General features: G+C 43.9%; 1 protein-coding gene across 8 annotated transcripts in view; it reads right to left on the reverse strand.

Moving 5' to 3' along the window:
* The window catches only part of LOC140717229 (chemokine-like protein TAFA-2), a 100,492-nt gene that overhangs the window by 41,112 nt on the left and 33,584 nt on the right, over window positions 1-25,796 (reverse strand). For 6 of the 8 annotated variants that reach the window (XM_073030571.1, XM_073030569.1, XM_073030567.1 and 3 more), the window contains 2 exons: window positions 3,665-3,749; window positions 718-833 (listed from right to left, as the gene is read on the reverse strand). The exons of 1 other annotated variant lie outside the window; for it this stretch is intronic. In XM_073030571.1, the coding sequence (XP_072886672.1) occupies window positions 718-833; window positions 3,665-3,675 (127 nt within the window). In that variant the 5' untranslated portion in view covers window positions 3,676-3,749. The remainder of the gene's footprint in view (window positions 1-717; window positions 834-3,664; window positions 3,750-25,796) is intronic. One more of the 8 variants, XM_073030568.1, reaches the window with a different exon arrangement.

Consider the following 25,796-nt stretch of genomic DNA (forward strand, 5'->3'; position numbering starts at 1 on the left):
GGGGGGTTCTCCTCCAATCTACATGTGGCCACATCGTGGTAGTGGAGAAGGTCATGGACAGACCTTCCCCCTCGTCACACCTTCTTATTCTGACTTTTGTCCCCTTCCTTTCCATTCCTGATACAGGGTTTCAGACCGAAACATCGACTGTTTATTCTCCTCCGTAGATGCTGCCTGACCTGAAGAGCTCCTCTGGCATTTTGTGTGTGTTGATACGTACCTCAGTCCCATTTATGCATTAGTCCTCTACTTTGATCCTGATAGCCAGACAGATGCAATCAATCTCAGTTTCGAAAGCCCAAGTGATTCCAAGATTGTAGCCATTTCAGGGAGAGACTTCCAGATCTCTACTATCTTTGTGATCAGTAAAGTCATGAATGTTTTGGCTCCAATTCCAAGATTATGTCTTATTGTTCCTCAAACAGAGGAAATATTATCTCTGCTGATGTAATCATTTTATTCAGCTAGATTCTAGCGCTCTTCAGACTTCCAAACTCAAGACTGCTATCTGCAATGCACCCTTATAATTTAACGCTTTAAACTCTTGCTGATCATCTTCCCTCCTGATGTGCACCACCAACAACTGATTACAGAACTCCAAACAGATCTTGACCAAGTCTAAATCAGAACAGCCATCCTATTTCTAGATAACATTCACAACTAGAGCATTTGGAAAAATTGATTATAACACAAACACACAAAAAAACTTATACTTACCTGAGTGGCTGCGGTGATGGGTTGAAGCCAGACTCACTCTTCCTAAAGTAGGCATCAGGCAAATGGTGAACAGAATAATCCATTTACCCACGTTCCGTATATACTTCCCACTCATCCTGCAAGGAATTTGTAAAATAGAAATAAGGTTTCTTGAAACACAACAAAAGTCTGCAGATGATGGAAATCCAGAGCAACACAAACAAAATGCTGAAGGAACTCAGCAGGTCCGGTGGTATCTGTGGTTATGAATAAAGAGTTGACGATTTGGGCTGAGACCCTTCTTGAGGACAAGAAAGGAAGGGAGATGACGCCAGAATAAAAAAGGTGGAGGGAGATGAATGAGGGTAGCTAGAAGGAGATAGGTGAAGCCAGATGGGTAGGAAAGGTAAAGGACTGGAGGGGAAAAAATCTGATAAGAGAGGAGAGTGGACCATAGGAGAAAAGGAAGGAAGAGGAGATCCTGGAGCAGTTAAGAAGCCAGAGTGAGAAATAGAAGGGGGGGGGGGAGGGAAAATATCTTTTACCAGAAGGAGAAATCAATATTCATGTCAGGTTGGAGGCTACCCAGCTGGAATACAAGGTGTTGCTCCTCCACCCGGAGGGTGGCATCATCTTGGCATAAGCGAGGGCCATGGACCGACAAGTCGGAATGGGAATGGGAATCAGAATTAAAATGTTTGGCCACCGGGAAGTTCCACTTTTGGTGGTTGGAGCTCAGCTGCTCGATGAAGCAGTCCCCCAATCTACAACAGGTCTCACCAATGCAGAAGGTGCCGCATCGTGAGCACCAGACACAACAGACGACCCCAGCAGATTTGCAGCTGAAGTGTACCTGAAAGGACTGTTTTGTGCCCTGAATGGAGGTGAGGCTGGAGGTGAATAGGCACTTGCAGAGGTAAGTGGCAGGTGGGAGATTAGTGGGGAGGGACGAGTAGACAAGGGGATCATGGAGGGAGCAGTACTTGAGAAAAACAGAGAGTGGGGGTAGGTGATGATATGTTTAGTGGTAGAACTCCTTTGGAGATAACAGAAGTTGTGGAGGATGATGTCTTGGATGTGGAGGCTCATGAGTGGTAGGTAAGGACAAAAGGAACTCTATCACTGTTGAGGCTGGAAGATGGGGTGAGTGCGGATATTTGGAAAATGTAGGTGATGCGGGGGAGGGCAGTAACTATAGTGGAGGAAGGGGAACCCAGTTCTTTGAAGGAGGAGGACGTCTCTAATGTCTTGGAAAGGAAAGCAACATCCTGGGAACAGATTCTGTGGAAACAAAGTAACTGAGAAAGGGGGACAGCATTTTAACCGAGGAAAGAGCATAGCATTTTTGTAAACTGCTTCCTCTAAAAAAATTTCTTACCTTAGACTCTCCAATTGAGGGAAAGTCTAAACCAAGGACATAGCCCTAGAACAGAAAGATATCCCTTTAAAACAGAGATGGGGAGGTATTTCTTTCACCAGAGGGAGGTGAATCTGTGGAATTCATTGCCACAGACAGTTGCAGAGGGCAGATCATTTAAAGTGGAGGTTGGTAGGTTCTTGATCAGTAAGGGCATAAAAGGTTACAGGGAGAAGGCATAGAATAGGGTGGAGAGGGAAAATAAATCAACTATCATCAAATAGCAGAGGGAACGTGAGCCAAATGCCCTAGTTCTGCCCCTATGTCTTTGTGGAAAAAGCAGTTGCAGTTACTCTATCTAAAGCCCTCATAATTTATCTCTATCAAATCCCCTCATTCTCCCACACTCCAGCGAATAAAGTCCTAACCTACTCAACTTTTCTCTATACCTCAAGTTCTCTAGTAATGTACTTTTATATTTTCTCTGTACTCTTCCTAATCTTATTGATGTCTTTCCTGTTGACTAGAACTGCACGCAACATTCCAAATTTAGCCTCAATGTTGTATACAACTTCAACAATAAATTCCAACTCCTGTACTCAAAAATTTGTGAAGGTCAATGTGCCAGAAGCTCTCTTAACAACCCCATCTACCCGGAACGCTACTTCAAGGAACTATTTTCTACCTCACTAAAGGTGATCAAAATAAATTCCACGAGATTACAGTGATAAAATGCAGACCCAACAATCCATCTTCCTTCCCTATGCTGTAACATTACTTTAGAGAGCAATGATGCTTTTAGGAAACTTTTGAGAGAGAGCGGGGGAAATTTACCAGGATACTGCCACATTCAGAGAGCATGTCTTACGAGCAAGCTAAGCCTTTTCTCTCTAGAGTCAAGGAGGAGGAGAAGTGACTTGATAGAGCTGTGGATAGCCAGGGTGGAAATGCCCAATGTGAGGGGGCATCATTTTCACGCGATTGATGTAAAGTATAGGGGCGATATCAGAGGTAAGTTTTTACACAGAGAGTAGTGAATGTATGGATCACCCTGCCAGGGGAGATCATTCAGGGGTATTTAATAAACTCTTAGAGAGACACATGGGTGATGGAAAAATGAAGGGGTATGTGGGACAGAAGGGTTAAATTAATCTGAGTAGTTTAAAAGGTCGTCACAGCATCATAGACAATAGAGCCTGTACTGTGCTGTAATGTTCTATTGGCCACAGTAGCGAAACACTCCAGCCCATGTGAAAGCCAACAATATATACCATAAAACTTAATTATTTTGTTATTAAGGTCCAAGAAAAATCTCTAACATTTCACGACACAGCCTGGGCTCAACTCCAATTCATTCTCCCTTTAATCCTGCCTAGCTCTTAAAGAAATGCCTGAGATTTTATTCTCTCCATTGATTTGTGTATTTTTTTTGTCCAGGGATGATAATAAATGGTTTTGTTGTTACGAGCTCAGATGTGGTTGCTGGGTGATCCCGCACTTTAAATCATTTACATTCCCTTCATGCATTATAAAGAAGATGCAGTCACCGGCGCACTTCAAAATAAATAAGTGTGCAGTGTAGATGAGAGAAGTCAATGAGCAGCACTGTACCTCTTTAGCATTGCAGTCTTATGGCGTGTACATTAGCCGGTCTCAACTGGATGCTCTCTTGGAGAAGACAAGCACATGGGTGCATCTAGAATGAAGCAATTCAATTAGGAGTAATCCACAGGGAATCTATGCCCTGTGATACCTATTAAACCCACCAAGCAGCTTCCAAAAGTATTGATGATCTGTGCATTGTTACTGTCCACATCGAACATAGTGTAGGGTCCGCTGTGAGCGTGGCACGGGACTAGCAGCACAAACTCTGTGGATGGAATAATCCTGACAGCAGAGAATGATGCTTTTATGCAGAGCTATTCAAAGCATCAAGATGTCCCAATGAACTTAACACTCAATAAAGAGCTATTTGTTAAGAGTAGTCACAGTTGTAATAAAGCACACGAGAACACGAGTCATCTATAGACTCCATCAAGCCTTTTCCAACATTCCTTAAGATCAAGGCTATTGACTATATTCCCCACCTTAACTCTGGATTTCCACCCACACCGCCAGTGCAAAAATCAATCAATGACCAAATTTCTGCAATGCTGCAGGATAGAGAGTTCCAAAGATTTAGAAACCTGAAAGAATTCTACTTCACCTTGGCTCGAAAATACCAAGCCCTTAACCTACGACTAATTCCAAGTCAAGACTTTACATTCCTGGAAAGTAACTTCTCTACATTGACCCTGACTCTAAGAATTTTACTCTTCCGATCCCTGCAACATTTAAGCACATCTTATTCATTCCCAAGGTTTAATCCTCTCATTCCAGTCATCAATCGAATGAATTTAGTAAATGGAGTGAACTTCATTTACCAGTGCAGTTACTTTGTTTGTTACGTGAGGAGACCAAAACCGCACAAGGCATTCCAACCATGGTTTTGCGAAAGGACTATACAATTGCAGCAAATTGGGTGGCAGGGTAGAGATTTGTCTCTACCAAAGAAGGTGTAAGGTACTCGTACGCTCCACTAGCCTGCAGGTCACCCTTGGGCAAGGTGTAGCCCCCACCCCCCCCCCCCCCCACCACAATCAGGGTCACGTGAAGCCATGGGAGAAGGTGGTGGATGGTTGTAAGAGCAGCCGGTGCATATCACAAGCCCTGGTTATGTGACCATCAACAACTGGCAGAAATCTCTCAAGAGTACTGATAATGGCTGGGGTCACCCGTCTTGTAAAGACACTGCCCAGAAGAAGGCAATGGCAAGCCACTTCTGCAGAAAAATTTGCCAAGAACAATCATGGTCATGGATATACCATGATCACCAACATTGTACAACATGGCACATAACAGACAAACAAACTGCAACAAAATTTCCTTTAACTATATTCTATAAACCTCTTTCCCACTCACTTAATAGGTCCTTTGCAACTTCTTTGTAGACCAAACTTGTTTGCCTACTTTCCCACCTAACCTTGTATTGTGAGAAAATGGAACCCTCAGCCTCCTCATTTCTGACTAGTTAAGCTTTGGTCCCAATAGTTAAGTCTGATAACCTGTAAATGACTTATTTATTTTAAATTTCTGTTGTTAATTTATTCACATTCCTAAAACCAAGTTAATACATGACACCCCATTCTCAGTATCAGGGAGGAAACTTTAGCGGAAGGATGTGGATACTATAGAGAGAGGGCAGAGGAGATTCACAAGGATGTTTCTTGGATTGGGGAGCATGCCTTATGAGAATAGGTTGAGTGAACTCGGCCTTTTCTCCTTGGAGTGGCAGACAATGAGGGGTGACCTGATAGAGGTGTATAAGATGATGAGAGGCATTGATCATGTGGATAGCCAGAGGCTGAAATAGCTAACACGAGGGGGCATAGTTTTAAGGTGCTTGGAAGTAGGTACAAAGGGGATATCAGAGGCAAGTTTTTCGCACAGAGAGTGACCCACGACGGTGGTAGAGGCTGATACAATGGGGTCTTTTAAGAGACTTTTAGATAGGCACATAGAGCTTAGAAAAATAGACGGCTATGTGGTAGGGAAAACCTAGACAATTTCTAGAGAAGGTTACATAAGTTGGCACAACTTAGTGGGCCGATGGGCCTGTAATGTGCTGTAGATTTCTATGTTTTATATTTAGAGATTGAGGCTCTGACTTCTTGGTAGAATGACAGTGTGCTCAGTTGCAATGGCTTCCACCGGGCCAACAAAGGCTATTATTGTCTTTCTTAAACATTTTTTTAAAAAACAAATGCCAGACCCCACTGGGCATTAAGAACTTCATTAGTACTGCAGGTCTACCCCATCAGTGAGTTGTTCATTGGCAGAGAAAGAGTAGGACTTGGCCTGGCTCGTGCTGCTGCAGAGAAGTCAAAGAAGTCGATGCACAAAGGCGGTGTGCAGTCTAACAGCAAGTGGTCATCTTAGCTGCTTTTCCAGTGATTGCAAGACACTGTTGGACATTGTTAACGTGGAATGCTGCAAGTCAGATTTAATGATTTATTGTTGGATGGGGGGGTGAGCTGCGTGGCCTCGGTCATAGTGAGGACTAGGCCTCAGGCTGCAGAGTCACCTGTTTACCGCCACCTAGGAGAGAGGCAGTGGAGTCAGTGAGCTCCACCAGTGTGTCGAGGGCAGTGTGGTGCAACGTTTAAGCAGGAGTTGATGCTGCCCCTCAGTGTTCGTGCAGCAGAAGACAAGCCACATTGTTTTCAACTAGAGACCGCTGCAACATTCATGGACTCAGGGTCTTGGACTTTTTTTTTTGTGACTGTATTTTACTGATATCTTATATGTGCTTGCTACCTTATATGTGCTATATGTGCCTTGTGCTGTGTATGACTGTGGGCATTGTGGTTTGTTCCTTGGCTCCAGGGCGACGCCGTTTCATTTGGCTGTATTCATGGATGGTTTAATGACAATCAAACTCGAACTTGAAATTGAACTGGAAAGCATGAACAAAAATGGTAAAATAATGGAAACTGGGAACCTACAATTTACATCGGGACTGTGAAGGGCGCAGAAGGTTACAGCGAAGAACATGTGCACGATCATGAAGATATTAGAAGATGCTACGTTTCATGGTTAGTGTTTGGAGCCGATGCCATCCGGACATTACCCAGCCGCAGGAAGTTGCTGAGCTACTGACAAAAAACTCAAGAGTTCTTGCTATGCCCAAAGAGAAACATGATGTCAGATCGCAAGAATCAAAGCAAAGCTTAATAAAAATATCAGTGCATTTGAGTCACTGTAACTATATTTGTTAATGATAACAGCAGCACTGAATTTGAAATTGCAGGGACACTACTTTGACAAACTGCTACAGGTGTGTAGTGCAGAGTGTATTGACTGACTGCCTTACGGTCTAGTACAGGAACATCAATGTCTTTGAACAGAAAATCCTACAAAACGTAGTAGATTTGGGCCAGTACATCAAGGGTAAAGCCCTCCCAACCACTGAGGACATCTACATGAAATGTTGCTGTGGAAAAGCAGCATCCATCATCAGAGATCCCCACCAACCAGGCCGTGCTCTTTTCTCGCTGCTGCCATCAGGTAGAAGGTACAGGAGCCTCAGGACTCACACCACCAGGTTCAAGAACAGTTACTACCCCTCAACCGTCAGTCTCTTGAACCATAGGGGATTAGTATACTCATCTATTGAGATGTTCCCACAGCCAATTGTCTCACATTAAGGATTCTTCATTATGTTATTTCATGTTCTTGTTATTTATTGCTATTTATTTGTATTTGCATTTGTACAGTTTGTTGTCTTCAGCACTCTGGTTGGTCTTTCATTGATCCTCTTAGAGATATTATTCTAGGGATTTGTGGAGTGTGCTTGCAGGAAAAAGTATCTTAGGGTTGTATGTGGTGACATATGTACTCTGATAATAAAATTTACTCTGAGCTTTTAAAGAATTTGTATAACATTTTAGAATATATATTCCACTTCATAACTAGAATGGTTCTTTGTAACCAACTGGGCACTTTTGATATACGACTCATTGACGTCTCTCCCACAATATAACATTCCCTTATGCACATTCAAGACCTGTCAAAAGCAGTGAGATAAATTATCAGCTCCAGCAGCGATGGTCAAGAGATGATTATGGACCGGGACACTGTGCACAACCTCCCTGCTCTTTCCACGATGGCTGTGAATTTAATTACATTCACCTGAGAGAGCAGAGGGGGCTTTAATTTAACTTGGTTTCCCATTTGCACCTCTAACAGTGAAACCTTCGCTCAGCACAGCTACAGAAAGATGCCCAGCAACGGGAGAGATACGGGTGATTACTTAGTAAATTCATGCACAATCTCCCTCAAAGCAAATTGTGTTATCTTCCAAAACTAAAAATGAACCAATGTAATGAAGGCAAAATTAGGAATAATTGAAGAGCTGATTCTGAAAGGCCAGTGTAATTTTCAGTTAATTTCTCACAGACTGGTTATGGGTGTTGCAGATGGATGGTTGTCAATGGCAACTCCTCATAGACCTCACTCAGACTGACTGAAACAAAAATACAAGTTTGGGAGAGCCGGCTGGGGTTGCATTCACTGGAACACAGTTCAGTTAGCAATTCTGGCGATCACAGGTAAGGTTGTCTCTGATCAATTCCTTATATCACTGTTCACCCCCAACCTGCAAACCCTGTTTCCTAAACACAAGAGATTCTGCCAGATGCTGGAAATCCAAAGTAACACACAAAAAATGCTGGTCAGGCAGAATCAACGGAGAGGAATCAACCATCAATGTTTCAGGTAGAGACCCTTCATCCCTTCTGCATTTTTTTTTCATAGAACTCAGAACAATACAGCACAGGAACAGCACCTTCAGTCAACCAAGTCTACACCAACTATAATACCATTCTAAACTAATCCTGCCTGCCTGTACATGGTCCACGCCCCTCTATTTCCAGCCTATTCATGTGCTTGTCTAAATGTCTCTTAAACATTGCTGTGGATCTGCTTCTAGTCCCCTGACAGCACATTTCAATGGAGAAAGTTCTCCCCCAATTTACTCGTATCCATGTGTTCTAAACCAATCTAAACCCCGGCCTTCCATTTGATCCACGTCTTTCATGCAAAGAAGGGGGATGATCTGGAAATCACTGCCTGTGCAGCTGGTGGAAACAATGCCAAGCAAAGCTTCAAAAAGGGATCTGGCACCGGAATAATTAGATTGTTACAACCGGGAGCTTAGGATAGGAACTGAATGGATTGCTCTAAAGGAAGCTGGCACAAGTTTGATGGGCAGAATGGATTACACCATAACAATTTATGTTTCTATGAGATTTACAGGAAGGTGTTGTTTGCTGCTTGGCACACCAACAAAGCCCTGGGGTCAGCTGCAGGGTCATCAGTCAGGGACCACCACTCAATGACGTTTTGCTTCTTTGGCCCTGGTATATCTCCTGGTGATGGAGCACTGCCACCCTCTGCAGCTTCCAATGGCAACAGTCAGCCCCCCAGTTTTTGCCCTCCCTCCTCAGTCACAGCCAAAAGCTGCTCTTTTCGGCCTCTTCAGCCAACTCTCTGGTGGGCCTCCACAGACTCACTCCACTCAATGCCATATCACAGAGTAAACGTCGCTGATGCGCCAATAAAGCCTCCACAGGGTAGATGATGGTCCTTACACTCAGCTGCCAGGTCTGATTACTTCAGCCTCCTCCACTCCTTCCTCCCACGGGATGGTTAACTCAATGAGGAGGTCTGTCTTGGCAGCTGTGGACCACAGTACTACATCTGGGTGGAGAGATTTGGTAGCGACTTTCATGAGGCGCTGAAGCTGTTTGCCAAGATCTGTCCTCGTGTTCCATTCCTTGCCTGTAGATAGGAGTCCCAAAGGAGCTCTTGGGCAGGTACATTCAGCGCTCTTACCAGCCTTAAGCGATGGAATGAGTTGTCGTCCTGCTGGGGAAGGCTATTTCTCACAACCCGCCTTCAGGTCTCTAGGATCTCTGCCAGCTTTTTTAGGAGCTGGTTGTGCCACCTTCATGTTGTCCATCTTCCATAACAGTCCTGTGCCACTGCCTTCACCCTGTTGCGCTCCTGGTCTGTCCTTTTCACTTCCTCCACTACCACTCTTTCTTCAGGGCCTTGGACCAGAGACGTGCAGCCTTGCCCCAGCCAAGTCCCGCACGTCCAGCCTGGACTCAGCTGACATCCTCGTGGTGCCGCAGCCTGCTGATGGCCTGGTCTGCTTCAGCTTGAGCTGTCCACTTCGGCAGGTATGGACTGGGGCATTTGCATCCCTCTCCGGCAGCTCAGAGGACTCACTCAGCTCAATGTCCAGTTGGGCTTTCTCCTGCTTGTACCCTAGGCTGATGGATCTGAGTCGAAGCTGCTACATGTTCTTCCCAAAGAAGCCAGTGTCGGAGAAACACTGAGGCAGCCCCTGCCATTTCTGGATGTGGCTGTTGGCTATCCCAATCCATCCTACTGGCTGTTGATGAGGGGATTTTACACATTTTCAGGGGCCACACCACCCTTTGGTACATTGTGAACTGGTAGCACCACACTTCATAGCTTCTGGGTGGTTAGCTCTGGTTGATTCTGGCCAGGCCCTCTGCGAGCTGTTTCTGTGAACATCTCCATTGGAGAGCTCTGCTCTGTACTGCCTCTCAAAGTTTCAGATGGGCAGCCTGGCCAACACCAGGGTTTCCTCACCTCCAACTAATCGCTTGGATTAGTTGGTTCACAATGGCAGACATTCTAAAATTCTCTCCTTTAGCTTCTCTGCCACTTTTTCTCGTGTAAGGTGCTTGTCAGAGCCTCTCTCCAATTAACCAGCCCTAATTTTGTGTGATTCCAATCAAGTTTTGTTTACAGCGCACATTTAAATGTTTCACTCCATGAAAGAGCTGTATAAATACAAGATGGTGCAGCATAAAGCGATTTAGTCAGTACTGAAACACAACACTGAACGTAGAACAGCAGCTCACAGGAACAGGCCCTTCAGCCACAATGCCTATGTGGCTGCTTTACATTAAACCAATCTCTTCAGCCTACACTTGATCCATCACCCTCTATTCCCTGCATTTCCACGTGTTAGTCTAAAAGCAATTTGAACGCCTCTATTGATTAAGTGAATAATTACCTCAGTTATGTAGAACCTCGGTCAGATTCAAGTTCAAGTTAAAGTTTATTGTCATTCAACAGCCAAATGAAACATTTCTTTACGACTAAGGTGCAAAACACAGTACATATCTATGTATAAAACAGACAATTTTTAAAAATTGCACCGATGTACAAGTTGACATAAAGTGCATATACAACTTAGTTAAACATATCACAATGTTACTGTGTTATCATAAATAATGTGCACTGGATAGTAGCTGGGTGTTCACAAATGCCACAGCCTGGGGGAAGAAGCTGTTACCCAGCCTAACAGCCCTTGCTCTTATACTGTGGTACCTTCTGCCTGACAGTAGGATGGCAAAGAGATTGTCAGGTGGACGGGAAGCGTTCCTCGACAATGCTGAGGATTCTCATCCAGGAGTTATGGTCCCTGGAAAGGGTGCTGAGGTCATTCTCCAGAATTAAACCAGGCATTTCATTATGCTACATAAACTAGGCTTACATTTACTTGAATCTAGATAGATTGAATGGGGTAGTTGATTGAAGAGTTTAAATTATTAAAAGGATTCAATAAGGTAAATATAGAGAATCAATTTCCTCTGTCGGGTAAAATCAAAAACAAAGCAACATAATCCTAAATTTGAGCTCTGTTCAAAATTGAAATTGGGAACCTGCTTTTCACACTAAGGGCTGTGAATGTTAAAAGGACAAGACAAACTTGATGGACTTGTGTTGAATAAAAGTATCAACAGACATTGGAACAGAAGCAGCACCCAGACCCGTTACTTTTTAATTTAGTGACGAATTAAAATGAATAATCTGGCTGATTTCCTACTGTTCCCAATTTGATTTCTCAGGCAAAGAAAAACACAATCCACAGTATTAGTTCACCCATCAGATTCCCTTACTTCACCATCAGGATAATGGGCCAGGAAACAAAAGTCAATTTTAAAAAAAGCTATTGGGTATGTTTAAATTTATTTCAATACTAATTTTAATGCTACATTAACAGCTAGGATCAAGTGCCGTTATACTATTGACCTTGAGAAATTGATCTTTTTTTTTGTACCACGTAATCCATGGCAGTGAAGTTTCACCAGTTCTGAACTTTAAAGTTTTGATTTAAATATCACAATGAAATAGCCAATGTAGTTTGAAGTCAGGGTGGTTTGGACATAGAGCAAGATCTGGAGTGGTGGTGTTTGCACATCTCTGCGGCCCCTGTCCTTGCATGTCATGTGTGGAGAGTGCTGTCGAAGTGGCTATGCTGAATTGCTGCAGACCATGGTGTAGACAGCACACTGCATTTGGATGAATGAATGCTTAAGGAAACCATAGAGGATGCATTAGTGTACACTGGAGATGGGGGAAGATAAAATTGTTGTATTTGATCATGTTTATGCAAACAAAGCGCACACCAAATAGAATCCGTTTGATCCTGACCCATTCTTACACGGAGAGCTATGGGGCAAAACATGGGTGGATGGGACGAGCTCGCTGAGCAACACAGCTGGCGTGGATTACTTGGCCCGAAGAAGCGCTGGTTCCGTGCCTCATGACTTTACACTCTCATCTTAGTAGACTTTACATGTTGTTAATGTGTCCACTTCAGCTAGAGCTCATTCCAAATACACACCATCTTTTGAGTGAAGAAGCTGTTCCCTTCAAATCCCTCGCCTCTGATCTTAAATCTATGCCCTCTTGTTTTGAGCAAACCCTCTCCAGGAAAAAGACTACATGTTTTCATCCTGCCTTTTTTCCCCCATGATATTATATACCACTATTAGGTCACTCCTCGCTCTTACACTTTAGAGAATAAAGTCCCAGTCTACATAACTCCTCTGTGTAACTTAGGTCCTCAAGTCCACATAACATCCAGGCAAATCATTACTTTACTCTTTCCGGTTTAATAACATCTTTCCTACAACAAGGTGACCAAAACTGTATAGAATGCTCTAAAAGTGACCTCAGCAATGGCTTGTATAACTTCCCAACTCCCATACTCGATGCTCTGACTGAAGAAGGCCAGCATGCCTTCACCACCTTATCAAGCTTGTACCCCATCACCTAGGAAACGCCCCTTCTCATTGCTAGCATCAGGGAGGAGGTACAGGTGCATGAAGGCACACACTCAAAGATTCAGGAACACCTTCTTCCCCTCTGCCATCCAATTTCTGAATAGACACTGAACGCATGAACACTACCTCACTACTTTTTTTTTGTTCTGCTTATATAATATATTTGCATTCAAATCCTTTAAAGAAATGGAAGACTGCATACTGAAGGAATAATGTACTTGCACTAAAGGCAGTGCAGACAATCGTTACTAGATTGCTCGTATGAAGGGTTGACATATGACAAGAACGTAAGCAAATTAGACCTAAGCTCATTGATAGTTTAGAAGAATGAGAGGTGATCTTATAGAATCACAGAAGATTCTGAAGATGGACACAGGGAGAAGGTTTCATCTAAAGCTAGGGGTCATCATTTCAGAATAAAGGCTTGCCCACTTAAGACAGATGTGAGGTGAGATTTCTCTCAGGAGATCATGAACCTTTGGTATTCTCGGCTCGAGAGCTGTAGAAGCAAAGTCATTGAACATAATCAAGACGGAGGTTTACAACCTTTTAAACTACAAGGGAGTTAAATGGTATGGAGAAAGAACAGGAAGTTGGTGATGAAGCCAATTTTGAATCAGCCCTGATCTTATCTAATCTTATCTAGGTTCTTGATTGGACAACGCATCGAAGGTTATGGGAAGAAGGCTGGGAACTGGGATTGAGGAGGGGGAAAAAAGGATCAGCCATGATTGGATAGTGGAGCAGACTCGATGGGTCAGATGGCCTAATTCTGCTCCTATGTCTTATCATCTAATGGCCATCTGGACTAAGCCAGCTCCTATTTCTTATGCCTGTGCTCTAACATTCAATGTTCAAAATTATTAAAACCTTGAAAAGGATAAGTAAGAAGAAATCGCTTCTACAACCCAGCTGGGAGGAAAGCTTTATGATACTTGGTAACTAGAAAGGAGACTTTATGACACTTGGCTCCATCAGCAGATGAAGAAAATCATAATTTCACCTTGCTGATCCAGAACGATCTGCATGAAAGCAACTTCAATGGAAACTTTCAAAAAGGGTACTCGATAAACATTGACTGGGAGGAAAATTGTGCAGTTATGGCTAAAGGGAATAGATTAATAAAACTAACTAGATATCTCTAAGAGCTAGGCCAACCCGATGGGCTGAGTAGCCTTATTCTACACTGTGGTTTTCGAAGGTTGTAATAGCCAAGGTGGTAGTGGGGATGAGCCCCACTAGCTATTAAATGCTCCCAATTGCTTGCGTCACAATTAGCCTCTGACAACCAAGTCCAGCTCCTGACATTTACATGTGGTTTAGTTACTAAGCCCAGCAGAACCATTTCCACTGACAGGAGAAAGGGAAAAGGCAGGCTACTAGTTCCTTAAAACGTGTTGCTTCAGGCAAAAGGGGCTCACCGGCCTTTGTCGGTAACTCATATTGGAGAAGAAAAAAATCTGATCTCAAACCTCTGCTGCTTTGCACCCATGGGGAAGGCTTCTGGAGTAAACCCAGAGGAACAGCAGCCCGACATTGAGTTCAATGCTGACCGGCAGCTCCAGTGACACCGCTGGTGCCAAACTGTATCAGTCTCTGCCATTCCTTTGGATTCGTCCGCTACATAGGGAGAGGGAGCCTTCCACATGGGCAACAGCCATATCGTACTGACCTGCCTTGTGTAGTACGCAGACCACTAGGACGCAGCATCTGTGGTCAACCTCAACAAATGGACAACCTCATTGTGTTCTGCAATACCATGAGTTTGAAGCTGAACGAAGAGCTCATTAAATCCCATCCTGTTCATTAAATTCACGTGGCATGTTTATATTAAACAGAATCGAAAAGAAGAGCCAGTCATGTCTACGCTGGAGGTAAAATGGCATTTTAGCATTTCAAATGGAATGCAAAGATTAATATTGGAACTTTCCACTAATTAACTTGTCAGTTCAGCCAAATGTGAAAAGAAGCCAAAGGAACCCATAATTAGATAATGTGCCTGGTTTTCAGTTCAGTAATAGTAATTATCATTAAAAACATTAATTAATAATCAGAGTTAATGGCTGCAAATGTTACTCAGCATTTAACCTTTTGGTAACTAGTCAGTTTCCCATCTTGTCCTGTGCTTTATAACCTGTAGGTTTATCATCTTAGGGAGGTGACCCCTATGTTACAATATGACCTCTGCTGCTTCAGTGTCCAACATGACATCACAAATTATCAGGTATGAACATAGCTCTAAGCTCAGGAGAATACTGATCCATGTAACTCATTGTAGTCACTTCATCACTGTATCCACCTGGTTCCCATTGGTTCCGCAAACCCACAGCCTCCACCGCACAAAACAAGTACAGAAGATTTTACTATATTTTATTTAGAGACACAGCACGGTAACAGGTTCTACCTACCCAATGACCAATTACCCTACTAACCCGTATGCCTTTGGAATGTGGGAGGAAATCAGAGCACCCGGAGGAAACACATGTGTTCACGGGGAGAACGTACAAACTCCTTACAGACTGCAGTGGCAAGTGAGCCCAGCACGTTGGAGCTGTAATAGTGTTACGCTACCATGTTGCTCCTAAGATGTATGACAGCACCACCCACTTCCTCAATAGCAAACAATCCACTGGAGGAACTCATAGGTTGAGCAGTATCTGTGGAGGGGGTGGTGAGGGGAGGGAGGGGCTGACATTTTCGGTGGAAAACCGGCATCAGGGCGCTTTATGTTGATACCTCTCCTCCCACAGATGCTGCTTGACCTGCTAAACTCCTCCAGCAGTTAGCCTGTTGCTTGAAATTCCAGCGTCGGCAGTCTCATATATTGCTCTACTTCAGATCACTTGGAAGGAAAAATGAAAGAGCAGATTATTATTTAAATGATAAGAATTGCAGCATGCTGCTGTGCAGAGGGACTTGGAAGTGCTTGTGCATGAATCATAAAAGGTTGGCTTGCAGGTGCAGCAGGCTATCAAGAAGGCAAATGGGATGTTGCCCTTCACTGCTGGAGGGGTTGAATTTAAGAGCAAGGAGGTTACGCTGCAACTGTACAGGGTACTGCTGAGACCGCACCTGGAGTACTGCATGCTGTTCTGGTTTCCTTACTTGAAGAAGGATATACTGGCTTTGAAGGCGGTGCAGAGGAGGTTCACCAGGTTGATTCCAGAGATGAGGGGTTTAGACTATGAGGAGAGATTGAGTCGCCTGGGACTGTACTCACTGGAATTCAGAAGAATGAGAGGAGATCTTCTAGAAGCATATAAAATCGTGAAAGGGTTAGATAAGATAGAGGCAGGAAAGTTGTTTCCTCCGGTAGGTGAGACTAGAACTAAGGGACACAGCTTCAAGATTCGGGGGAGTAGATTTAGGACGGAGATGAGAACGAACTGCTTTTCCCAGAGAATAATGAATCTGTGGAATTCTCTGCCCAGTGAAACAGTGGAGTCTACCTCAGTGAACATATTTAAGACAAGGTTGGATCGATTTTTGCATAGTAGGGGAATTAAAGATTAAGGCAAAAAGGCAGATAGGTGGAGATGAGTCGATGGCCAGATCAGCCACGATCTTATTGAATGGCGGAGCAGGCTCAACTAACCAGATGGCCTACTCCTGTTCCTGTTTCTTATGACACACACCATTTTGACACCTTTCTCCATTTCATCAACAGCTGACAACAGCTGTGAGGTGAGGGCCTCCATCAGCCAGAGTTGACCATGGGTACGGTGATCTAACTGTCTAGATACACAAGCCTGGGCAGTACAATACAGAGAGCCAGCTGTTGCCCATGTAACAAGCTCCCCCTCTCCACGCGCCTGATGAACCCAAAGGAACGGCAGAGACTGATACAGCTTGGTACCAGCGGCATCGCAGGAGATACAGTCAGCATTGAACTCAATGTAGGGCGGCCTCAGGGATGCCAGCTCTGAATTTTTCCCCTCGTGGTTTACTCCTGAAGCCTTCTCCATGAGTGCTTATAGCCGCAAGGCAGCGGAGCTCTGAGATCAGAGTCTTCCTCACAGCGTAGGCTACAGTATTCAATACATTATCAAATGACGGTCAATAACCACCTTCCTTGACTGTGAAGTTCATATCCTGAGAAGGAATACTTTAAAAAAAAAGGAATTTCTGCATCTTATTTCTTCCCCAATAATCAAATCTCTTGAGGCATGTTACTGGCAGCAGGACAATCAAGCAATGTATCCTCTCTATAAGGGCTTCTGTAGTGACCTATGTGAAGAGAATAAATAATAGTGTGTCTCCTTAACAAGCAAACAACTGACGAATGGTTATTGAGTAGCAAAGAGCACGAACCAGGAAAGAAGAACTGAGTGATCAAATTCAATGTAAAAGCACATATACAATGAACGGGGTCATCAAGCACCTTTTGCAGTGGTGGAGAGAAGGTGCTCGATGAGGCAGTCCCCCAATCTATGTCCGGTCTCAGCAACGTAGAGGATACTGCACAGGTGGCAACAGATACAGTAGATGGCCTAACAGACATCGCAGGTGAGGTGTCACCTCACTTGGAATGACTCTTTAGGAGGGAGATTAGTGGCAAGGGATGAAGTGGGCAAGGAAGTCACACAGAGAGTGATCCCTGCAGAAAGCGAAGAGTCAGGAGGGGAGGGAAAAACGTGCTTGCTGGTAGGATCCTGCTGTAGATGGCCAAAGTTACAGATAATGATTTGATGGATCCACACCTCATGGGATGGTAGGTACCTTATCCCTTTTTCTGGTGCCAGGAGGATGAGATGAGACAGGAAATAGAGGAGATATAGTTGAGGGTAGCATCGATGGTGGTGGGATGGAAAGGAAGGGAGGGAGGACACTCAGATGTTCTGGAGTGGTAAGCTTCATCCTGAGATGTGGCAGAGACAGAAGAACTGAAAAAGGGAAATACCATTTTTTACAAATAACAGTGGGAAGAGCTTTGGTCAAGATGACTGTAAGAATCAGTAGATTTATAAAATAAATCAGTAGAGATGGAGACAGAGTGATCATGAAAGGGGGGAGACGTGTGAGAGATAGTCCAGGTAAACGAGGATAGGGTGAAAGTTGGAGGGTAAGTTGATGAAATTAATGAGCTGAACATGGGTGCAGGAAGCAGCACCAATGTATTTATCAGTGTAGTATAGAAGGAGATGGGGTGCTTGACCAGTGTATGCTCGGAACATGGATGGTTCCACATAGCCGACAAAAAACACAGGCATAGCTGAGGCCCGTGAGAGTGACCATGGCTACACTTTCAGTTTGGGGTAAGTCGGAGGAGCTGAAAGTGAAACTGTTGAAGGTGAGAACTTTGTTCTATCAGGTGGAGGGGGGAGGTGGAGGAGGGGAGCTAGTTAGCTCTGTTGTCCAAAAAGAAGCAGAGAGCTTTAAGGGAGATAGGAATTTATCAGGACTGAACACCCTTAGAGAAAAAGAGAGGATTAGGTGCCAGTGATTGAAGTGATCGAGTGTGTGAAGTATCACACACCAAGGGGGGACAAAATAGAATCGAGGGTTTGCGGATACAGGTTCAGTGCGGCAGGAGCAGACAGAAACAATGGGCCTAAGTTTGGGTAATTTCTCTCCCCTCTTTCCTGCTCTGCTCTCATTCCCCATTCTAGTTACCCCTTCACCATTTCTCTCATCTCCTGCCCAAAACCTCCCTACGATTCCCCCCTCCTTCCTGTTCCTCCATGGTCTTCTGCCTTCTCCTATCATATTCCTTCTTCTCCAGCCCTTTAACCCTTCCAGCTGCTTACTTCATCCCCTCCTCCCTTACCTGGTTTCACCTGACACCCACTAGCATCTGACTCTGGCTTCTGCGTGCGTCTCAAACAGCCTCTGACAACCAAGTCTGGCTGCTAGCATTCACGTGTGGCTTCGCTACTAAGCCCCGCAGAACCGTTTCTACTGACAGGACAGCGGGCAAAGGCGGTTACTGGCACCTTCAAACAAGTCACTTCAGGTAGATGGGGCTTGTCGGTCATGGGTGGCAGCTCATCTAAGAGAGGAGCTGACTTTGGTTCTTTGTGAGAACGGGGCCCGCTCTCGGCCATTATTTGATATCTAGCAAGGAAGCAGCTAGAAAATTAGCGCGCCTTCGGAGTTTCAGGATCTCGTGGCTCTGGAGGCGGGCGGACTCGAGGTCGGTGCCTCTGCAAGAAATCGGTGTGTCGTGAGAGACAGAAGATTGAAAGCAACGAGCTGGCTGCTGGACCTGAGTTCTTTGGGCACAGAGCTCGGAAAAAGCGACACAACAGGCTTTTAGCAAGCTGTTTGTATGTCTCCCCTCTCGCTGTGAAATAGAGATACCTTTTTCCCTTATTAGGGAAGGAGAGAGCCTGTGGTATGTCGAATTACCTGGTGAACGAGTAGTCTTTGGGGTACTGTAAGTCTGTCTTTATTGATGCTTTGCTGCATGCTTGATTGCTCGGTGGGGGGTGCTGATGCTATTTTGCTGGTGGAGGAGGGGGAATCATTGCTTTGCTGCTGCTTACGTGTGGGAGGGGGAGCTGGGGGGGTTTTGGAGTTCTAACAGTTAAATGTCATTCATTCTTTGGGACACCCCTCTGTTTTCGTAGATGGTTGTGAAGAAAAATAATTTCGGGATGTATATTGTATACATTTCTCTGACATCAAATGTACCTTTGAAACCTTTAGAACTTTGAAAAACTCTGATCTCAAACCTCTGCTGTCTTGCAGCTATACCCTCTGATGGGGAAGGCTTCAGGAGTAAACCCCTGAGGGAAAAATCCAGAGCTGGAGTCCCCAAAACAGTCCTATATTGAGTTCAATGCCGACTGGCAACTCCTGTGATGCTGCTGGTACCAGACTGTATCGGTCTCTGCCGTTCCTTTGGGTTCATCAGATGCGTGGAGGGGGGAGCTTGCTACACAGGCAACAGCTGGCTCTCCATGTTGTACTGCCCAGGCTTGTGTATCCCGACAGTGCGGACGCAGCATCCATGGTCGACCCTGACCGACGGAGGCCTCAATCACTCCCGCCCCCTTCCTTTCCAGACCTGATGTAGGGTCTGGGCCAAAGCCATCAGCTCTTTATTTCCCACCATAACCCACCTGCTAAGTTCCTCCAGCATTTTGTATGTGATGCTCAACATCTCCACCAACTGCAGACACATTTCTTGTGTCTCTGTGAAAAACAAGCTTACCAAAAGAGCAAGGCATTTGGGCAGCAATTTCAAGACGTTTTCCACAGAAAAAAATTGACAACTTGAAGAGGAGGAGGCAATTCAGCCCATTGGATCAATACTGCTGCTAAAACAGCAATCCTATCAGACCAGTTCCCTCCTCCTTATTTCTCTGTAACCCTACAACTTACTACTTTTCACAAAGAATCTCCTTTGATTCTTTTGACACTCACCTACGTTAAGTGATAACTGACAATTAACCCACCGGTGTATTTTTCAGGTGTGGGATGAAACCAAGCGCCTACTAGAAAGTCACAAAGTCACTGGGAGAACATGCAAAGTGTACACAAACTACAGCCAACATCAAAATCGAATATACACTCAGTGACCACTTTATTAGGTACACCTGTACACCTACACACTAATGTATGCATCTAGTCAGCCAATCATGTGGCAGCAACTCAGTCCGTAAAAGCATGCAGACATGGTCAAGAGGCTCAGCTGTTGTTCAGAGCAAACTTCAGAATGGAGAAGAAATATGACCTGAGTGACTGACTGGAATGATTGCTGATGTCAGAGTATTTTGAGTGTCTCAAAACCTGTTGATTTCCTGGAATTTTCACACACAACCGCCTTTAAAGTTTACAGAGGATTTTTTTTTAAATTTTTTATTTTTTAGAAACATAGAAAATAGGTGCAGGAGTAGGCCATTCGGCCCTTCAAGCCTGCACCACCATTCAGTATGATCATGGTTGATCATCCAACTCAAAACCCTGTACCTGCTTTCTCTCCATACCCCCGATCCCTTTAGCCACAAGGGCCATATCTAACTTCCTCTTAAATATAGCCAATGAACCGGCCTCAACTGTTTCCTGTGGCAGAGAATTCCACAGATACACCACTTTCTGTGTGAAGAAGTTTTTCCTCATCTCGGTCCTAAAAGGCTTCCCCTTTATCCTTAAACTGTGACCCCTCGTTCTGGACTTCCCCAACATCAGAAACAATCTTCCTGCATCTAGCCGGTCCAAACCCTTTAGAATTTTATACGTTTCAATAAGATCCCCCCCCCCCCCCCCCCCCGGTGCAAAGGAACAAATAACATCCAGTGAGCAGCAGTTCTGTGGGTGAAAATGTCTTGTTAATGAGAGAGGTCAGAGGAGAATGGCCAGACTGGTTCAAGCTGACAGGAAGGCGACAGTAATTCAAATAGCGACACGTTGTAACAGCGGTGTGCAGAAGTGCATCTGTGACGGTTCACAGTAGCAGAAGTCCACCAACGTGCACTCGGTGACAACTTCATTAGCTACAGGAGGCACCTAACAAAATGGCCCCTGAGTGCAATACCCTGGAGCTGACGGCAGCAGTACTAACTCCTGAATCACTATTGTTGCGTTATTTTTCCACATAAAAGACAGCGAGCACGGTTAAACAACAGGCCGTCTTCACGGAATGAGGCAGCATTCACTGCAGCTCAGCTCTCGGAAGGGTCAGGTCACAGAGAGGGTTAACAGGATTTGTAGCTCAATAGATTTACCAATATTTCACTGAGCTTCAGTTTCAGAGAGAAGTGGGTTTCATGAATGTGGGAGGGATTGGAATTAATTTTGATTGAGGTTCATGGGGGGGAGCTTTAAAAATTTAGTTTATTATGTATTGCAATGTACTCTGCCACAAAACAACATATTTCACGATATAGGCCAGTGATATAGGCCAGCTTAATTTCAACTCTGATTCATAAGGTTTTATCTTTTTCTCGCATGCAACATCCCCAGTATCCAGAACCACCATCACACAAAACCAGCAAGTTTAGTCCATAGCAACAGACGCAAAATGCTGGAGGAACTCGGCAACTAAGGAAATTAATAAACTGTCAACATTTCAGGCCGAGACCCTTCTTCAGGTTCAATCCACACTCATTATTGAAACAAAGGAACATAAGGGCTAAAGGTTAGCCAGAGCTGAATATGATGTAACTGTAGGGTGATGGTTAGCCAGACTAGGACTTTATGGCTTGGAACATAGGAGAATGAGGGGCAATGTTACAGGAACATGTCATATGAGAGGCACTGAAAAAGTGGACAGTACCAGTCTTTGCCCCAGGGTAGGGAAACTAGGGGCAAAGATTTAGGCTGAGAGGGGAAATATCAGAAAGGATCCTGAGGGGCAACATTTTCATGCAGGGCGTGGTGATTATATGGAATGAGCTGCTACAGGAAGTGTTTAGGTCAGGTAGTATCATTAAGCAGAACACCGATTGAAATAACGCACACAAAATGCTGGAGGAGGTCATCAGAGTTACTTGATTTCCAGCATCTGCAGATTTTCTCTTGGTCGTAGGCAGATTGAGGGGTGGGCCAAATGCAGGAAATTGGGACTAAGTGGGTAGGCACTGTAGTTGACTCATTGGGCTGAAGAGATGTAAATTTCTAGGACTCTCTGATACCATGTTGTTTCTGGACACCCTTGGTGTGAGGGTTATACAGAATTATCATCACTGCAGGGAATTGCAGCCTCTGGTGGCAGGTCTCGGTATTACACCATCATCCAGTTCTACTGCCCAGAAAACCTTTCCAATTTCAACACTATCGATGTCTTTATAATGTAAGAAGAGTTCAGAATGTTGAATAAGTGAGCTGTTGCAACAATGGATCAGCTCAGCATTTCTTCCAATCCCGATATTCCAATTGACAGCTTTGCAAGCAAGCAGACACAGAACGCAGCAACAAGCAGCTGATGATTGACACTGCAGGCTTAAGCACGTTTAGGCACTTCGGCTATTAATCGATTAAACACATATGAAAAAAATCCAATGCTTTTTAATGAAGAATTCTGTCACTCACAATTTTGTTTTGTTTTCTTTATTTCTGCTTAATTGATAATCCCTAACCTCTTTCCTCTGAGTCAGAGATTAGGTATTCCTAGTTGTGTTACTGCATTTTAAATGTCACTTGGCTTTCACTTCAATAATGAGGTGCTACAGTGACAGAGCTGTCATCAGCCAAACCTTGTCGGCACTAGTAAAATGTCCAATTGTCACTATTTTCTTTGAAATATTTCATTGTGTAGATTGTCTTTCCTACCCCAATATCGTGAAGAAGGGTCTCCGCCCAAAAAGTCGACTGTTTTATTTCCATAGATGCTGCCTGACCTGCTGAGTTCCTCCACCATTTTGAGTGTATTGCTTTGGATTTCCAGCATCTGCAGAATCTCTCGTGTTTATGATTTTCCATTAATACCCTTGCTGTAATTATGACTGCCTGATTAGCCCAACAACTTAAACACACTATTTTAATTAAGTCTGTCTCCTTTGAACAGGAAATTAAGTCAATGAAATTTGAATCTTTTCTGGAGACAAAACTCTATGAAAATCAGTTCAGTTTTCCTGCATTCTGTCTCACTGAAGCCAATTGCTTTTGACCTCAATGAGGGATCCCTTGTCACTATTTTTAAAGAACAAGAGAGTTTCACTACCCTAGTTAATATTTATCGTACACCAATAACAATGGAGCAGATTACTAACAAGTTATTGCATTTATGACTCTTGCTGGGTATAAACTAGCAGCTATATTTGTCTGTTTAACACAACTATCCTTCAGAAATGTTTAATTATCATTAAGCATTTTTGAGCGATCCCATAGATTTGAAAGGTGCAACATAAAGACTCTTCCCATTTTGATTTCTTTTTGACTCATTAACTCTAGAACAAGCCTATTAGGTATCAAGCATTCCATACATCACCATTCACTGGCAGAATTTTTTAAAATGTCATTTAAATATTCATATCAAAGGCTGTAAAGTTCTCCTGTTTAAGGCTGATCTCCCTGTGATATGCTCAGCACGTTCCTCAAATATAAATTTATTTAAAGAGTTCGACCTTTATGTAAAAATCACCAGGGTTATGATTTATGATATGTCATTGAAGGCTTGCTGTGTCATTTTCAACTAGTCAAAAGCAACCAGCTTTAGTGAGACAAAATGAAGCAAAACTGAACTTATTTTCATGGAGCTTTGTCTCCAGAAAGGATTCAAATTTCATTGGCTTAATTTTCTGTTCTGCGGAGACAGACTTTTAATTAAAAAAGGGAGTTTAAGTTGTTGGACTAATCAGGCAGCTGTAATTAGAGCAAGGATATTAATGGGATAGGAGAGACAATCGACACCAATGAATTATTGTTTGGCCCCTGAAAGTGAAGAGTACAATGGTACATGGTAGTAGTGCAGAGCAATGGGTGTGCACGTTATAATCATCTTGGCAATTCCATCGGCACAGACGGAAGGCTGAATTATTGAAGGGCTTTAATTGTGCATCTGCTACACAGCCACTACTTGCCTCCTCTGCTTCCTGATCAGAGGCTGTGACAGAAAAAGCAGTGACTCTTTGCTTCTACCCCTAACTATAACTCTGTATGAAGAGCAGGAACTTGCTGTGGGTTGCCTGAAGTAGTAACCGGCATCTTAGCCGCCAGGTATCGCAGAATTAATACAGCAAGGACACAGCAAATATTGCCCATCAAACCTGCACTGTTGTCTCCACCACGAGGTGTTTAGTCTCACCCCATCTTGTTTTCTCCTTAGACCTTTCCATATCCCACTTGCACTAACCGATACGCAATGAAATTTAAAAAAAACTAAAGTTATATTAAATTGCATTTGATGTAAATAGAGTTATAGAGTCATACAGCAAGAAGAAAGACCCTTCAGCCCAACTGGATCATACCTGTTGTGGTAGTTAATAGTATCATTCCTATGCCACTCAGTCAGCTATGGAAGGAGTTCACATATTGTACAAGCAGTGTTACCAGTAAAGTTCAATAAAATATCCTGCATGCTGGCATCCTGGTGTGCTCTGCACTCTCTCTCAATATCAAACACAGCAATGCCGACCAAGATTCTGGTCTAAGCTAGTCCCATTTGCCCACGTTTGGCCCATATCCCTCTAAACCAGAGGTCCCCAACCTGGAGTCCACAGACCACTTGCTTAATGGTATCGGTCCATGACATTAAATGGCTGGGAACCCCTGCTCCAAACCTCTCCTAACCATGTTCAAGAATGACTGAAGGGGATTAGCCATTCAAGTACCTTTTAAATGTTGTCAATGTATGCTAATGCCTTAACCACTTCTGCTGGCTGCTCGTTCCATATACACACCACCTTCTGAGTGACAACGTTGCTCCGTGGTTTCCTATTAAATCTTCCCCCTCTCACCCCAAGCCTCCTAACTTAAAAATCTAAATCTGAAATAAAAAAAACAGAAAATTCAGCAAATCAAATAGTATCGGCCTCCCCCAGCCTTTAAATTCGGGCATCTTCCCCCTTCTTTCTCTGTTCTGAAGAGGAGTCTTGGCCTGAAATGTTGACTATCTATTCACTTCCATGGATGCTGCCTGACCAGAGTTCCTGCAGCATTTTGTTTGTGGAACAGTTGACATCTCAGGTCTGGGACCTTCTGTCATCTCTGATAAAGGGTCCTGGACCTGAAATATTAACTTTGTTTCTTTCTCTATTAATTTCTATTGGACCATGCCATCTTCTTGCAGCCACAAAAGCATGAGGTTTAGAAGCCCCAAGTCCCACAACAACAGGTTCAAGAATGGATCCTTCCCTTTTAATTCTTGAACCAGCCTGCGCAGCCTCAATCTCTACTTCAGTACAGCAACACAAAGACCACTTTGACCACTTGCCACTTCAATCAACTTGCTTTCTTTCTTTGTGCTCTTTCTCATTAAAGTTTTGCATAATCTATGTTTAAATTAGACTCCTCTTGTGAATGCTGCTACAAACACGATTTTCACTGAAGCTGTGCATACAGATACATGCACGTGACCAGAAACACAACTTTGACTTTGCGCTCTGATCTACTGAGTGCTTCCGGGATCTCCTGCTTTTAATCACACA

Source organism: Hemitrygon akajei, chromosome 27 (genome assembly GCF_048418815.1).
Source record: "Hemitrygon akajei chromosome 27, sHemAka1.3, whole genome shotgun sequence".
NCBI classification, from domain to species: domain Eukaryota; kingdom Metazoa; phylum Chordata; class Chondrichthyes; order Myliobatiformes; family Dasyatidae; genus Hemitrygon; species Hemitrygon akajei.